At 45.7% G+C, this 18,012-nt stretch overlaps 1 protein-coding gene across 2 annotated transcripts in view; it reads left to right on the forward strand.

Annotated features, from left to right (window-relative positions):
* The window catches only part of SHC3 (SHC adaptor protein 3), a 164,552-nt gene that overhangs the window by 115,639 nt on the left and 30,901 nt on the right, over window positions 1–18,012 (forward strand). For both annotated transcript variants that reach the window (XM_017528478.2, XM_017528479.2), the window contains 4 exons: window positions 5,426–5,552; window positions 11,524–11,674; window positions 12,676–12,775; window positions 16,286–16,444. In XM_017528478.2, the coding sequence (XP_017383967.1) occupies window positions 5,426–5,552; window positions 11,524–11,674; window positions 12,676–12,775; window positions 16,286–16,444 (537 nt within the window). The remainder of the gene's footprint in view (window positions 1–5,425; window positions 5,553–11,523; window positions 11,675–12,675; window positions 12,776–16,285; window positions 16,445–18,012) is intronic.

Here is an 18,012-nt window from a genome sequence, read left to right on the forward strand (position 1 = left end):
AAAAAAAAAAAAAAAAGGCAAGAAAGAAGAAAGAAATGAATGGAAGAGCTGATAACATTTACTTCCACTCTGAAAACTTCACAGGCTGATTTCACAGTAAAAACTCTGATCATTACTCATGTAAGGTAAGAAATCAGCCCTTCCATTCAAGACAATTAAGAAATGGATTTCCAGGATGGAAAGATGAATTTTTATACACTGTAATAATGATGGATCACACCTGATGGGCTTGTATCTTGAGATACTGACTGAGAGTGTAATGCCTTCAGGGCTAAAGAGACAGCTTAAACTTTTATTCTCTTTATTTTATCCTTTTTGAAGATAAAAAGATATCTTTTTACAGACATTTTTATAATATACATAATATTAATACAGGAATGTACATTCATAATTTATAAATAGACACTAATTGGGGATGCATGGTTGGAAAGTTCTTTGTGGTAGGTATGAGTGAGAAGCAGCATGGATACCTGTGACTTAGACAAGGGTTTCAGTGGGTGTGATGGGCATTCCTAGTATCCTGCTCTCCTATCCTTCCAAACTTGCAGAAGATGGTACCTGCTAGGCTGGGCGCAGTGGCTCACTCCTGTAATCTCAGCACTTTGGGAGGTCAACGTGGGTGGATCATGAGGTCAGGAGTTCAAGATCAGCCTGGCCAAGACGGTGAAACCCCATCTCTACTAAACATACAAAAAATTAGCTGAGTATAGTGGCGGGCACCTGTAATCCCAGCTACTTGGGAGACTGAGGCAGAGAATTGTTTGAACCCAGGAGGCGGAGGTTGCAGTGAGCCGAGATTGTGCCACTGTACTCCAGCCTGGGCAACAAAGCGAGACCCCATCAAAAAAAAAAAAAAAAAGATGGCACCTGCCAGCCCCCTTCTGCTTGGGAGAAGCCCATGACAGTTCTGTGTGATGGGCTGAGGGCAGAACAGAAGGTGCATTTGGTCCTGGTGCAAGGCCCTGGTGTCTCTTTGTTCTGCAGGTTGTGGGAAAGGCCTTGTGTTGAGATCCAGGATCAAAGGATCAAAGCAGCCTGCGCCACTGAGGCACCACGAGAGGATGTCTGCCTTAGAGAGGTGTCCAGAAATGAGAGAGCCAGAATGAAATAGTTGTTTTCAGCCAAAAACATGGGGATTGTTTCTTACTGTGGCATAAGTTGCCCACCCTGACTCACAGGATAGGTGTCACAGGGAGGGTGTTGAGAGCATGCTCAGATGAACAAGATTGGCACCAGTTTACTGGAGGCCCTGTTGCGGCTGGCAGATGGCAAGGGGCAGCCCTGAGTACCAAGCTGGGAGCAGCTACTAGCCTCTGGACTTATTCGGGGAGATGTGGAAGCTGAGAACTGGCAGTCTGGCAGATTGGGATGCAGCTAAGCACGGCCTTCTCATCCACCACTGTCAACCGTTCTTCAGGGAGTGGGAGATGTGAGTTGACAAGCCAGGAGCTACCATATGGTAGAAGGCCACCATGTCCCTGGCTCCTACAGTGTGACGGGGCCACAACACATTCTTAAGGGAGTGGTTTGCCCTCAAGTTGCCCATCTCAGGTATGGAGTAGTCCTTGCGACATGACCTGCAGAGAGTCCCTTGCTGATGTCACTGCTCAGGTGGCTCTCCGGGGCAGCTTGGGCTAGTCCTCTTAGAGAGTGGCTTCGGCTTTTTTTTTTTTTTAATTGGTTGGTGCTAAGCAAGAGAGAAAGCAGTGTTGGGAAAGGAGCCCTGCTTTTAAGTAAACGAACTATTGCAGGCTGTTGCTGTGAGTTTTTCCAAAGGGCAGTTTCCCCAGATGAGAAGGATGGTGGAATTCTGTTTTGCTAACCTTTGTTTGCATTGAGCTATGTTTTAGACTTTGCATCATTTGGGATCTTGATTCTGTGCACCAACACACTGCACATCTCTCTCGTTGGTTTCTTCTCCATTTCTTGTGAATGATATCTTTGGTTCTGTTATGTCCTCAGGGAGAGGTGAAGCCCAAAAGAGCCCAGCAGCCTTGATGACTGCCACTGGGAAAGGCCTCATTATTTGGTGCACACATCAAATCACACAGGGCAGGCTAGAAGACAGTGGCTTTCAGCTAAGTGCCAATACTCTCAGAAGAAATACCAGGCCCAGAAAGACAAAGTCCAGGTTTAATTTTGGATTTGGAGTGAGTTTCTGGAACACGTAGACGTCATTTTACAGAAGGAATCCTTAAACCAAAGCAATAGGTGTCTTGTTTTCTCCATTCATTGAGGACTCTGGCAGGTTCCAGGAGCTGCAGGTGTGAGTTAATTCCTGAGAATCCATGGGTCTGCTCACAATCTGCAGGGCCTGCTTCCCTATTAGTCACTTAGAGCAACATGCCCATTTCTCAGCATGCTAGGGCACTTTTTCCTTGAGCCCTGACCTGCTCCAAATGTTCTGGACCCTTCCCACAGAGGCCTGTCCCCCAGGCTTCATGCTCTCAGGCGTGTGGATGATTAGTGGTGTGTGGATGAGATGGTACAGCCCATTCTCAATAAATCATATTCTTCATTCTCCATCTTAAAGGCTAGAGTACTTTATCCTAAAAAAAAAAAAAAAAAAAAAGTCTACCCTTTGTGACTCTTTTCCAGTCTTTCTTCTGGTTCTCCAAAACACTGACCAGCCAGTCCCATTGGCTGGTGCTGATGTTGGACGGCAGGCCCGGGAGGTTGTGGTTGGAAACCACAGGACGGGTCGGGGGAATGAGGTGTCACTGGCTTTCTCTTGCTCAGGCCTGGACTCCTCCTTCCTTCTTAGCTGGAAAGATGTTGCGTTTATACCAGTCAATGACCTGCACAGCTGTAACAGCTGCTTAGTATTGCTTTGTGACTACCTGGGGCAATACTTAGTAAATAATAATGTCAATACTAAAATAATATCAATAATCAAAAGACAACCAGGACATCTGAACCTTTGTAGACAAATCTTTTGGCTATATCTAAAATAGGACTGCTGTATCCAAGGAGTTGCATTGCCACCCAAAGCAGCAATACATTCGTACTTGCTCTTCCAAGGGACTACATTTCATGTGTCCACAGAAGTCACCCCGCCCTGGTGTCTGGGGGAGAAGGAGCTGAGGCCCCAGGGTTTGGCTGGCTGCCTTCTGGGTGAAGTCCCAGTGCAGTGTTCCACTGAGAGGCTCCACGCTGTGCAGAAGCAGCAGTATCTGTCTCTCTGTCCCCTCCCTGACAGCTTTCCTCTTTCCGGTATATACTTGCTTCTATAGGGAGGGCACCGTTCAGTGTCTTCCTAATTACTGCCAGGGCTGGGAAGCAACTAGCCACGAAGAAACGCATCCTCCTAACTGCAGGGATCAGCGCAGCTCTTGGAGGAATGCTCCTTGGCATACAACTGTCTGCAGAAGAAAGGTGGGGTGTGAGAGAGGCAGCTGTCTTCCTTCCCAGGGAGAATTCCTTTATCCCATTAGTAAAAAGATCATGGTAGCCTCGTCATGGCAGCAGCCCTGTGGCTTCTTCAGGAGGGACATGTGGACGCCCGCGGTAGGGGACTGTGGACGCCCGCGGGGGGGCGCTGTGGACGTCCGCGGCGGGGGCTGTGAACGTCCGCGGGGGGGCGCTGTGGACGCCCGCGGGGGGGCGCTGTGGACGCCCGCGGGAGGGGACTGTGGACGCCCGCGGGAGGGGGCTGTGGACGTCTGCGGCGGTGGCTGTGGACGCCCGCGGGAGGGGGCTGTGGACGCCCGCGGGAGGGGACTGTGGACGTCTGCGGCGGTGGCTGTGGACGCCCGCGGGAGGGGGCCGTGGACGCCCGCGGGAGGGGGCCGTGGACGTCTGCGGCGGGGACTGTGGACGTCTGCGGCGGGGGCCGTGGACGCCCGCGGGAGGGGGCCGTGGACGTCCGCGGCGGGGACTGTGGACGCCCGCGGGAGGGGGCCGTGGACGCCCGCGGGAGGGGGCCGTGGACGCCCGCGGGAGGGGACCGTGGACGTCTGCGGCGGGGACCGTGGACGTCTGCGGCGGGGACCGTGGACGCCCGCGGGGGGGCGCTGTGGACGCCCGCGGGAGGGGACCGTGGACGCCCGCGGGAGGGGGCTGTGGACGCCCGCGGGGGGGCGCGGTGGACGCCCGCGGGAGGGGGCTGTGGACGCCCGCGGGAGGGGGCTGTGGACGTCTGCGGCGGGGACCGTGGACGCCCGCGGGAGGGGGCCGTGGACGCCCGCGGGAGGGGACCGTGGACGCCCGCGGGAGGGGACTGTGGACGTCTGGGCGGGGACTGTGGACGCCCGCGGGAGGGGCACTGTGGACGTCTGCGGGAGGGGACTGTGGACGCCCGCGGGAGGGGCACTGTGGACGCCCGCGGGAGGGGCACTGTGGACGCCTGCGGTAGGGCACTGTGGACGTGGGTCTGGAAAGCAGAGATATTTTCCAGTACCCTGGAGAAAAAGTACCACTTTGTTATGAGGCAGAGGCTGGCCCTCTTCTCTCCGAAGATTTTCCACAGACAATCCCGCAGCCTTGCCACTAGGACAGCATGTCCTTGTGTAACAGCCGGTGCCTACTTCGAGCACAAGAACTGCTCCAGGCCTCACCACCAGCCTCGGAGTGGCCTCATTTTGACCCACCGCCACCCCTAACTTCTATCGACTCTTGACACAAACCGCTTTTCTGAGAATCTGCATGAATATCCAATCTCAAATTTGTGTAGATGCATGTGTTATGTTGTTGGGATGGACAAACTGATCATTAATATCTCTTTATACTCATCTTCAAAGGTTTGCTTATTGTTCTGAGTGGCCACATATGGGGGTCAACACTTTACCCCCACTAAGAAGTAAGTGAACAGCTTGCTTTAAGTCCACTGAATAAATCAAGATTCATTCAACAGATGCTGGTTTCAGCCCATTTTTTTTCTTTTTTTTTTTATTGCATTTTAGATTTTGGTGTACATGTGAAGAACATGCAAGATTATTGCATAGGTGCACACGTCGCAGTGTGATTTGCTGCCTTCCTCCCCATCACCTATATCTGGCAGAAATGTCAGCCCATTTTTTAAGGCCTCATGGGTTTAAAGGGACCTGGTTCATGCCAAGATTAGGCTCTTTGTCGTGCTAAAGTCTCCTAAACAACTTTTCCCTATTGACGTCAGAATTGATGCTTAATAGACTCTAAAGAATTTGAAGGCCATCAAATTGAACTTGAAAATTCTTTAATTTTTTTTTAACAATGAAGCCTATAATGTTGTAGACAATAGGCTATTAAGAAATGCATGCCTACTGTGAAATGTTTTAGCTGTAGGATTCCCTACCCAGGGATAAGCCTGCGGTTGGATCTCCTAGGACATATAATGGAAGAAGCATGCACCTCGCTGTCCCTCTGTCCTCAGCAAGAGCTCTTTGTAAAGGATCCCGGGGAGCATCAGTGTCTATCTCTAATAGGCCCATGTCACTTCCTTTCCCAGCTTGTCACATTTTGGAATGCTGCGATGGGCTGGCCCAGGATGTCATTGGCTCCATAGGACAAGCCTTTGAGCTCCGGTTTAAGCAGTATTTGCAGTGTCCTACCAAGATTCCTGCTCTCCATGACCGGTGAGTAGTGCTGTGACACCATTTGCAATAGCCTCTGTGGGTTTTATGACCTTTCCTCTTAAATCCACGTCCCTGAGCCGTGCTCTGGACAGGCACAATTAATCACAGGGCTTCCTGGGCTTGGAGACACCTGGTCGGTGCCGGGATATGGCACAGAAAACCAACAGATGGAAGCCAACATATGGATGATGCTTTGAATGTGTAGAAAAACATTTTCTTGAAACTATAGTGACAGTCGCCAAGGTTACCGAAAAGCGACTTCATTATAAATTTTTTTGTTCTGTTTCCTCTGCAGCCATGTGATGCTTCCATATGTTACCTCTTTGGGTCTGTGTCACCACCGGTTCTATGTGTCCCATTGTCCTTGTCGTCACGATTAGCCAAAGTCGTGCTACAAGAAATCCCCTCCGTGAGGCACTGTGCTGGCTACCGGCATATTTCCGCTTCACTGGTCTTTGCAGCTTAACAGCTTGGTAGTTTGTTTACCTTCCCTGTGGCCCTGGGCAAGTTCTGTAAACTCTCTGCATCTCCGCAGCTTTATCTGTGAAATAGGAATAAGAGTGGCGCCACAGGTTTTTTTTTCTTTTTAAGTGTTCAACAAAATAGTGACTGTGAACAGGAACTGGGAGATGTTTAGTTTATTATAAAAATGTTCAGGTTCCATCACTGAGTTGTCTTAGGTTGTAAGAATATTCCACACAGCATCAAGCATTAAAAGAAAAGTAATATGGGGGATATTGGTCGTTCAATATTCTGTCCTTGATTGAACTTGCATAATGAAAATCTATTCTAATGGCGTGTTCACTCTAAATAAAACTTTACTGTTCCTAAATTTACTCTATACTTTTTTTTCAAACTTCTAAAGCCTCAATCTATGGCTTAGTCCTAGAGGCAGTCTCTACCTTTGCTTTCGTGATTATGAAGGCTTCTTTCATCGTCCTTCTCAATCTTTGCCTTTCTTCAGAGAGACTTTTCATTTCTTTTCCTCTTTCCCTGGAAAATTCCCTTTAAGACATTCATTTTGGAGGAGACTCTGAAGGACCCACTTTTTTCATGTTGTTAGAAACTTCACTCCAGAGGCTGAAAATGCTAGAATTCAATTCTCCCTTTTGGCCATCACATTAAAAAAAAATAAGAAGAAAGAAACGTCAGCAAGCTGGGACAGGACGATGTGTATAGAAGAATTAGAGGCAGACACTGGCAGCAACCCAAATGTAGGTAGGAGAGAGGGGCAACAAGTGTTTTATTTTGTGTATAATGGTACATCGTAGTCAATAAGAATTCACCAATATACATGTACTACCAGCGTAAATCTTAAAATTTATAATGGAATAAAAAAGAGCAAGTTACGAAAGGATATGAACCATTTATGAAAATTTTAAAAACATAAATGATTGCATATATACTATATGGATAAATACGTGTGTGGGAATAGTATGAAAACATGCACAAGGCTGGGCACAGTGGCTCACGCCTGTAATCCTAGCACTTTGGGAGGCCAAGATGGGTGGACCACCTGAGGTCAGGAGTTCGAGACCAGCCTGGTCAACATGATGAAATCCCATCTCTACGAAAAATACAAAAATTAGCTGGGTATGGTGGTACACATCTGTAGTCCTAGGTACGTGGGAAGCTGAGGCAGGAGAATCACTTAAACTTGGGAGACAGAGGTTGCAGTAAACCGAGACTGTGCCACTGCACTGCAGCCTGGGAGACAGAACGAGACTCCATTTCAAAAAATCAAACACACAAACAACAACAAAAAATGCACAAATATTATACACATCTCCAGAATATCTGAGGACAGGGCAGGGGTCCAGGTGTATGGGTTGCGTTTCACTGTATTTGTCACGCATGTCCCCCACCCCCAGCAACATTTCTAATACAAATGTTCCAATACACACAAAGAACTGTATAGCCACTATCTAGCTTCTACCATTAACATTTTACTGTTAATATCACATATCTATGTATCTATCCAATTAAGTCTGACAAATTGTATTAAAAAAGGAAACGTGTAATTGATAATAAAAGAAAAATTTCAGTCCAGTTAAATTTAAAGGAATTTTATTGGGCAATGAACAATTAGTGCATCGGGCAGCGTTCCCAGCCAGGGTAGGCTCGGGGACTCCAGCCCAGTCATGTGGTGGAAGAAGATTCCTGAACTGAAAAAGGAAAGTGACTTACAGAAAATGGAAGTGGGGTTCAGAAACAGCTGGATTGGTTACAGCCCGGCGTTTGCCTTATTTGAACACGGCTCAAACAGTTGCTTACATTTGATTGGCCAAAACTTGGTGATTGACACAAGAGTAGACTACCGTCTGTTTACACCTCCAGTTGTTATAGTTCAAGATGTACAGAGACACTTTTAGGCCAAATTTAAATATGTAAAGAGGCAGCTTGAAGCTAAACTTGACTTAACATAATAGTTCAAAAGGTTAACACTTATTTAATCTCCACGGAGAATGCATGTTTCATATTAATTACTATGCTTTCCTTTATTTCTGAACTGTTGTGTAAAAGCCAGATAAATGCTATTAAGATAATACATCACAAAAATAAATGGAGGGAGTTAAACTGCTATACTCCTCTGGCAGTGTACGTAAAGTATGAAGTTCTGTACGTGTTCCTATATAGCGAAGTCTGAAGGACTTTGGGGGAAAGAAAATGTAATAGACAGGATCTTATGCACTGAGAAAAATGTCACCTCCAAATCAAGTATTGGCATATCATTTCTAAAGCAGAACAGTGACAAGGGGCCTGTAGCTGTAGCTTCATACTATCGGTGACCTGACACCCGCTTCACCTTATCCTGCAGTGGCCTCTGGTGTCCGCAGCCTACTGTCTGACAGCAGGGCAGTGGGGACCTCTTGGGCTTGCTCGGCCTTCCATTCCAGCTCCACTCCTCCAGCTGGGGGCAGCCTGGGAGCATATGAGAACCCACCTTGCATGTAGCCTTTCCAGCCCAGTTCTCTGGGGAACTGATCTGAGACGGATCTGGCAGGTTTTCCTTCTGGGATGCTGAGATCTCAGGGGCCAGCAAAGCAGGAGCTTCTGTTTCGGAGAAGTTCTTGGGTTTTCTACTCAATCCCTCAGGCCATGAGTCTCCAAAGTGGAAAACATTTCCTGGCGGTATTAGGATTTGATACATTCAGCTTTGTTGCTTTGGGGGAGACATCCATTGCCCATCTTCAACTCGAAATTTAAAAAAGCACTTTTGTTTTGTTTTGTTTTGTTTTTGAGACGGAGTCTTGCTCTGTCACCAGGCTGGAGTGCAGTGGCGCAATCTCGACTCACTGCCACCTCCGCCTCCTGGGTTCAGGCAATACTCCTGCCTCAGCCTCCCGAGTAGCTGGGACCACAGGCACGCGCCACCATGCCCGGCTAATTTTTTTTTTGTATTTTTAGTAGAGACGGGGTTTCACCTTGTTGGCCAGGATGGTCTTGATCTCTTGACCTCGTGATCCGCCCGCCTTTGTCTCCCAAAGTGCTGGAATTACAGGCGTGAGCCACCACGCCCGGCTGCCCCTTTTTTTTTTGAGACAGAGTTTCTTTCTTGTTGCCCAGGCTGGAGTGCAGTGGCACCATCTTGGCCAATGGCAACTGCTGCCTCCCCGGGTCAAGCGATTCTCCTGCCTCAGCCTCCCGAGTAGCTGGGACTACAGGCGTGCGCCACCAAGCCTGGCAAATTTTGTATTTTTAGTAGAAACGGGGTTTCTCCATGTTGGTTAGGCTGGTCTCGAACTCCGGACCTCAGGTGATCTGCCCAGCTTGGCTTCCCAAAGTGCTGGGATTACAGGCGTGAGCCACCACACCCAGAAAAAATAGTACTTTTTGTAATCCCAGCACTTTGGGAGGCCGAGGCGGGTGGATCACGAGGTCAAGAGATCGAGACCACCCTGGTCAACATGGTGAAACCCCGTCTCTACTAAAAATACAAAAAACCAGCTGGGCATGGTGGCGCGTGCCTGTAATCCCAGCTACTCAGGAGGCTGAGGCAGGAGAATTGCCCGAACCCAGGAGGCGGAGGTTGCGGTGAGCCGAGATCGCACCATTGCACTCCAGCCTGGGTAACAAGAGCGAAACTCCGTAAAAAAAAAAAAAAAAAAAAAATAGTACTTTTATATAAATGGATTTTGGGCCAAGTGTGGATTACAAGATTACGCCTATAATCGTAGCACTTTGGGAGGCCGAGGTGGATGGATGTTTGAGCCCAGGAGTGTGAGCCCATTCTAGGCAACATGGCAAAACTCCACCTCTATTCAAAGTACAAAAATTAGCCAGGTTCAGTGGTGTGTGCTGTAGTACCAGCTACTCAGGAGGCTGAAGTGGAAATATGGCTTGCCTGGGAGCAGAGGTTGCAGTGAGCCGTGATTGCACCACTGCACTCCAGCCTGGGTGACAGAGAGAGACCCTGTCGCAAAAACTAAATCCGTCAGTCAATCAGTGGATTTTGTAGTATAGTCTGATTTTCCTTGGAGGATTTTCCTTGCAGAAATCCAAGGGCATTTCAACACAAAAACAAAAAAGACATTGAAAAACAAATCAAATGCCACTGACTCCATTTGTTATTATTTTTTAAATTGATAATTCATATATAATAAATTGCCCTTTTAAAGTTTACAAATTCAGTAGATTTGGTATATGCAAAAGTTGTACAATTATCACCATTAATTCCAGAACATTTTCATTACCCCCCAAAGAAACTCTACATTCATCAGCAATACTCCCCATTCTCTACCGCCCGCTTTCCAGGCAACTACGAATCTATTTTCTGTCTCTATGGATTTGCCCATTCTGGACATTTCATAGAAATGGAATCATACTGTATGTGTCTGGCTTCTTTCACTTAGAAGAATGTTTTCAAGATTCACTCATGTTATTGGATCTGTCAGTATTTCTTTCTTTTTAGAGCTGTTAATATTTGAGTGTATAGATGTATCACCCTTTGTTCATCCATTCATTAATTTATGGACAATTGGGTGCTTCAGCCTTTTAGCTCTTATGAACAATGCTGCCGTGAAGATGTATGCAAGTTTCATCGTGGACATATGTTTCAATATTCTTATGTATATACCTGGGAGTGAAATTCTGTGGTCATACGTTCATGCTGAAACTGCAAAGCTATTTTCCAAAGTGGCTGCACCATTTTACAGACCTATCAGCAATGCATGAGGGTTCTAATATCCCCATGTTCTCATCAACACTTTTTCTTGTCCATCTCTTTGACTATAGCTTCCCTAGTGGGAATGAAGTGGTCTCTGGTCGTGGTTTTGATGTGCATTTTCCTGATGACTAATGATGTCGATCATCTTTTCATGCGGTTATTGGCCTTTTGTGTATCGTTGGAGAAAAGTCTGCTCAAATCCTTAGCTCGTTTTTAAGATTGGGTTGTCTTTTTATTGTTGAGTTGTAGGAGTACTTTATATTTTCTAGATACATGTCTCTTTGTCTCTTTTAAGATATATGTTAGCAAATATTTTCTCCCATTTTGTAGTTTGTATATTTACTTTCTTGATAATGTTTTTTGGACCACAACAGTTTTTTTTTTTCAAATAGCAGAAGGGAGAATTCTGAGAGGTTCATATTCTACCATTTTTTCCTCATATCACTAAATTTCCATTTTGCGCTTGGTTTTGTTTTGGATAAATTTCGTGGCTTACTAAAATGTAGGCTGTCCTCTGAGGAGCTGGCTATCCTTAGGCATAATTTTTTTCTTAAGTAAAATGTACTCTTACAAAAGGACTTCTTTCAAACATGGCTGTAATGTTCCAGTGAGTGAAACTCTGAATATGGCAGAGAGAGTTTGCTAAACCACTAGTCTGCTTTTCATCTATGCACGAGACCTAGATGGTTGAAAAGGCACTGACTAAACTCTCTTTTCTTGATAACAGGCACTAATGTTAGATTTGTTGGTCTTGGCTGTAAGCTCAAATTTTGGCTAAAGCCCTTGGAAATCTTCTTTTAACAGAATGCAGAGTCTGGATGAGCCGTGGACGGAAGAGGAGGGAGATGGCTCAGACCACCCCTATTACAACAGCATCCCAAGCAAGATGCCTCCTCCAGGGGGCTTTCTTGATGCTCGACTGAAACCCAGACCCCACGCTTCTGACACAGCCCAGGTAAGCCTTACAGGTTTTTTTCCTTTTATAAGGAATGGAGGCTGGAGGCTAACTCAACTTTATTTCCTTTTGTTTTCTTTGGTTTTATTTCAGGCTGATGTTCTGTTCCATTTTTGAAAATCATGAGTTTTCTCTCATTGGATTTCATAAAATATGCAGATGAGAAAAAGCTTTGTGTTAACATCATAAAGCATTAGCCAAACGCTTAGGAACTGTGTTGTGATTCCTGGGATATGAGTCTGGGGATATTTTCCCTCAGACATATTCCATCATACTGTGATCTCAGTGAGGGAAAGAGAGAATTTAAGATTTTAAAAAGGCTTGGGAGGCATTGGGTTCTCTAAAAAGAGAGTGAATATAGACCCCTAACATGATGAGAATTTTATGAGTTTTCTATTTTATTCATTCCCTTGTTTTATGTCCAAATCAAAATTATAGTAAGCCAATTGCTTTCTTGAGTTACGATTTTTCTATTTTGTTCTAGGAAATTTTTAACATTACTACCTTATGGGAATGATAATGACACCACCAAAAATGGCAAAATCACATTGAGCTCAGGAATCTGACACTGAGAGGGAATTTCCCGGTTTTTTGGAGGAAATTTCCTGGTTTACAGAGTGGACTTGCCCAAGTGTGAATGATCATGGGCGTATGTGTTATGTGGGAAGTGTGTTCTGACACATAGATACTCTGTAATTGAGATTTATTTTAGGACATACATATGGAAAAGCTTGATTTGCAGTCACACTTTGGGAGGGGTGGTGGGGGTAATGAAAACAAGGGGGGGCATGTGTAGTTTTGATGGAGATGCAGCCTTTTCCTCACACCCACACAAACTTATTTCCTAAATCTTAATGCCAACCGTGAGGCATGAAGGGAAAATTGGGTGTAACAAAGGACGTGATCCCCTTGAGGATCCAATCCACCACCTGTCCTGTGGCTTTCAAAAGTGGGGAAATGAGAAGAAGTTTTTCATTCTCTGTATTTACATGTGTCTATAGTTTGCAGGAAAAGAGCAGACTTATTACCAGGGAAGACACTTAGGAGACACCTTTGGCGAAGACTGGCAGCAAACGCCTTTCAGGCAAAGTGAGAGGCAAGGTGAGATGGTTGAGAAACACGAAAGACACTTGTCAAAAGTAACATGCTCACCACTGGGTCGCCTATTTCCTGTGGACTGACAGAGTGAGCCCTGGAAATAGTTGCTGTGTGTGTTGCTAAAGAATCCTGATTAGACCATAGAAACAGAAGCAATGATGCAGCCGGGCACAGTGGCGCATGCCTGTAATCCCAGCACTTTGGGAGGCTGAAGCAGGAGGATCACCTGAGGTCAGGAGTTCGAGACCAGCTTGACTAACATGGTGAAACCCCAACTCTACTAAATACAAAAATCATCTGTGTGTGGTGGCAAGTGCCTGTAATCCCAGCTGCTCGGGAGGCTGAGGCAGGACACTTGCTTGAACCCGAGAGGTGGAGGTTGCAGTGAGCTGAGATTGCACCATTGTACTCCAGCCTGGCAACAAGACCAAAACCCCATCTCATTAAAATAAAAAAAAAATAAAAAAAAGAAGCAATGGTGTTGATCTCCTGGCACCAATCAGGTGGTGCCTCCCTGCAACTTCAGGAAATTTACACCATGTCTGTGCTCACTGCCTCATGCACCTGAGACTGTACACCTCCATGCTGGGAGAGCCTTTGTGCCCAAGGGCACTGAGAAGTTGACTTCTCAGGTGCACCTTCACCCCAGTTTCTGACAGGAACTCGTGAGGCAACTTGAAGGTTGAGGTTGACCCCCAGTGACTCTTACAGCAAATTGTTGCCTTTCCTTCCTTATCTCGTTCTCCTTCCCTTTACTCAGGGTCAGCTTTGGGGGAACTCTGAAGTCTCCTACTCTAAGCTGGGGATTGAGGCAGAGGTGGCACTAGGGATATAAGTCTCTCACAGGCCCTGGGTACTCTTAGAGAACACTTCCGTATCTTAAAAATGTAATAACATGCACCTACATCGCACATTAAAACCAATGTCCATCATATTCCACCTGATGATGAAAACAGTAAAAAATACATAAAGAAACATGAATGTCCACAAAACTGTCTCTAAGTCAGATAGCTAGTTCAAATATATTTAGGTATAACTATAATAATTTACATACAACTATCTAAGAAGTAACTGCTAATTGCTCACATAAGCCTTTATTCTCTAGACAGTTATATATACACATATAACTATGTATGAATGTATTCATATCTCAATCTATCTAATCTATCAATCCTTTAAGAATGTCTTTTAATTTTAACCTTCTTCCCTTCTCAAAAAAAAATTATAGCTCTTTTAATAGCTCTGGGATACTGGTTACTAAGTCCACAAAGTCTGAAGGGATGCTTCTATGTATCTAAATTTAAACATTTATTGGTTTAATGTTAAGGCTATTCCTTTATTATAGCTATTTATGCCAGGAAGCAAATGACAATACATTTTTAAAATTTCCTCTATGTAAGAGAATTTCATGTCTCGCCTACCCCAGATGCAGGAAGACCCACAGTGTTGGCCCAGTCAATAAAACATAAGGCCTGGCAGAAGCCACCACATGTTCTGCCTCAGAATAGGCTGGAAATAGCAAATCAGAGTCATAACTTTGCCAGAGGGACATTTTCACTATGGGCTATTTATCCCTTTTCTATATACATTTAAAATGTACTTCCATAACACGTGTGCAGAGACATACAATAATTGCTACAGAATAAAGGGGACACATTATTTCTGTTAGATACTTACTCTATTGTAAAATATGTTAGGTTTATTTTAAAATAGATCTTGTTTTTGGTATATTCAAGTGATTCCAGCCAGATCGAGAACAGATGATATAGCAGAATGAGCTCCTGGCCTGGAATTTGAGACTCAGAGCTCTCAATAAATTTCCAGTTCTTCTTTGAAAACAATAAATAGAGCACGCGTGGTGGCTCACGCCTATAATCCCAGCACTTTGGGAGACCGAGGCAGATGAATTACCTGAGGTCAGGAGTTTAAGGAAGGCCAGCCTGGCTAACATGGTGAAACCCCGTCTCTACTAAAAACACAAAAAATTAGCCAGGCATGTTGGCGCGTACCTGTGATCCTAGCTACTCAAGAGGCCGAGGAAGGAGAATCACTTGAACCTGGGAGGTGGAGATTGCTGTGAGCTGAGATCGTGCCACTGCATTCCAGCCTGGGTGACAGAGTGAGAGTCTGCCTCAAAAAATAAAATAAGTAAAGACCTTTTCTCATAGAACAAATTAGCATGTCACTTATTAATTTGCTGGCGGATACTCTTCCCGGTGGACATGAACGCCAGGTGTCACCAAGGCACGTATCTTCCTGCCCCAGCTCAGCACCATGGGAAAGGGCAGTCAGGAAGGCTATGCACTTGGGCTCTTGATCTTCTCCTTTAACATTTTTGTTTGTGAAATTCTTTTCTAAAGGCTGATTTGTCTGCAATGTACACAAAGGTGTAAAATGCAAATAGCTGTCACTAAGCAAGGACGCCTAATCTGAATCGACTCTCCAACGGAGAAAGCATGTTGAGAAACAGGAGAGTAGAAACGCAGTGCATGATGTGGCGGGCGGTGTTCCCCAGCAAGGGGACGTTCGCACGACACTTCATTCTCACACCTACAGGCTGGGAGACAGTGGTGTGCTGGCAAACGTCCAGCCACAGGCTCTTGGGAACGATTTTTAAAAAGCCCTGAACCAACTCCTGCCAGCTGGATTGAGCTGGCTTCAGCACAGCCGCCCATAGGGTACGAAAGACACCCTCTTTCCAGAAATGTGAACACCACAGGGTGTTCTTGTGAACGTGTTTATGTAAGAGGACTGGAGACAGGGCACACACACAACAAGGCTCCGAGAGGGATCTGAGCAGGCGTGCTCAGACAACTAGGTCTGGGTGACACTTTCACCCAGGGTCTGGGTGACAGAACAGCCTGGGCCCAGCCTCAGCACACCCATTGCCTAGCTGTGAAGTCCCATCCAGGCAGCGTCACTGCCGCAGTGGGGGGGCCTTTTCACTTGCACACCCACCCTAGGCCTCCTTCACAGATGCAGGGGCATTAGCTGCAGCTCTGTTTTGTAAGGAAGGAGGCTCTCTCCGTTCCTTAAAATGTGCAGAACTTCTATTGTATTGCTTGAATGAAGTTAATTTATAAAGCATTTGCTTATATAAAGAAAAAAAAAAAAACAAGCGCAATTAAAATAAGGCTTGTGGTTCTTCTGCTCGGTTATTTGACCTTGGACCATTTGTCAAGGAGAGGAGGAGACCAGGCATGTTCTGCCTGCCAGGCTCCTGCTGTCTTGGGGCAGCAAGGGCCAGAATCTTTGCTAAGGCCATCGCAGTGATGCCATCAAGGTGTCTACACCGACATTGGCTGGCAGATCGCATGTTGATATGCAGGGCTGGAAAATATCCTAGCCAGGTCACAGGAGTGTGTGGTGACAAGCTCAGAAGAGGAGAATGTCACTGACGGGAATCTGCAGGAGTTTTCCTATTTGCAGACTGAAGAGCTTCTCTGTGAAGTGCTGGGTGACTCGAATCGTGTCACCCTCATAAAAGAAAATGGGCTCACTTTCTTGTTGCAGGGTCCTTGGACATCTACAGCATGCCAGAAGGGAAACGGCACGTGGCCCCCACGGGAGAAGCACCCACCTACATCAACACCCAGCAGATCCCACCGCAGGCCTGGCCAGCTGTGGTCAGCAGCGCTGAGAGCAGCCCGAGGAAAGACCTCTTTGACATGAGTGGGTTTCCGTTTGTCCCTGGTTTTCTTCTCCTTCGAGGTTGCTTTTTACCCTGCCTTTTATTTGAAATCTGTGTAATTACTGAATTTTCTGATAGCAGGGTTTTGATGAATGGTGATGATTAGCTGTACTTTTCTGGGTGATCATTGGGCTTGTTTAAGGTTTTGGGATTATAGCTCTCTCTGTAGTCAAGAGACAGCGCAATCCCCGCCCCCCTCTTTTTGGAATTGACATTCCTCTTGAAGATCTGCAAATATATAGAGACAAACGATATACCTACACACGTTTATTTATTCATTTTAATAGTAACTGGCTACTATGTGCCAGCTACTGTGCTCGTTGCTAAGGATGCAAAGATGAAACGGCATAGCCCGTGATTCCACAGAGCTCTCAGTCTATAAAGCAGACCAACATTTAACTTATAGGCAAGAAATTGCAACACACCTCTCTCTTACGAGGGTTTTCTCTCTTTCTCCCCTCCTTCCACTTGCTGTCTCATTTTTTTCTCTCATTTTTCCTCTCTTGCTCACCTCTTACCCCTCTCCACGTATTTACTGAACACTTACACCATTTGTCAATACTGTTCCACTTGATGGAGATATACAGGAAGAGAAAACCAGCAAAGGCTCTACTTTGTGGAGCTTAAATAAACAACTGTATTTATTACCAGATAGTGGTAAGTGCTCCTCTGTGATGAAAACTAAACAGGATAAGGAGAGTGATGGGAATCTGTTACAGATAGCAATAGAGTGGGATGTGTACCTCAGACTTTCTGTGTGTCATACAGGCTGAGGAAATGAAATCATTCATGAACTGATTAAGGAAAGTGAAAATTTTTGTTAAAGAATTTTGAAAGAGCGTCACAAGCTCACAAGAGCTTTATATCCTAAAATTTCTTTTCATGAGAAAAAATGAGAACCAGAGCTCCCCTTTTCCCATCAGTTAATTTCTTGAAAATTTTATAGGCTGAAGAGGGAGGGAATGGAGACTAGTTTTGAACGAGTTTCTACCATGTGCTAAACACCTATTTTTAAAGTTTTACAGGTAAATATTATGATAACTAGAGTTATCTTTATTTTACAGAGAAGGAAATAAAGAATCCCAGAAGTCAACTAACTTTATCATTTGTAAAAGGCAGCCTTGCTGGTCCAATACCTGTGATTTGTGGTATTTTGTATGAGCGAGGACAGGGTTAAGTGCCTTTATAATTAGGCAGCCTCATGACAACACCAGTTTCTCCCCAGCAAATTTGACTTCCCAGACACACTGGATCCCCATTGTGACTTAAAAAAATCATCTAAGTGATCGGGCTCGGTGGCTCAAGCCTGTAATCCCAGCACTTTGGGAGGCCGAGGAGGGTGGAACACAAGGTCAGGAGTTCAAGATCAGCCTGATTATCATGGTGAAACTCCATCTCTACTAAAAATACAAAAATTAGCCAGGCATGGTGGCAGGCACCTATAATCCCAGCTACTCAGGAGGCTGAGGCAAGAGAATTGCTTGAACCCTGGAGGTGGAGGTTGCAGTGAGCCAAGATCGCGCCCCTGCACTCCAGCCTGGGTGACAGC

This window comes from Cebus imitator, unplaced genomic scaffold (assembly GCF_001604975.1).
Source record: "Cebus imitator isolate Cc_AM_T3 unplaced genomic scaffold, Cebus_imitator-1.0 Scaffold53, whole genome shotgun sequence".
Classification (NCBI taxonomy): Eukaryota; Metazoa; Chordata; class Mammalia; order Primates; family Cebidae; genus Cebus; species Cebus imitator.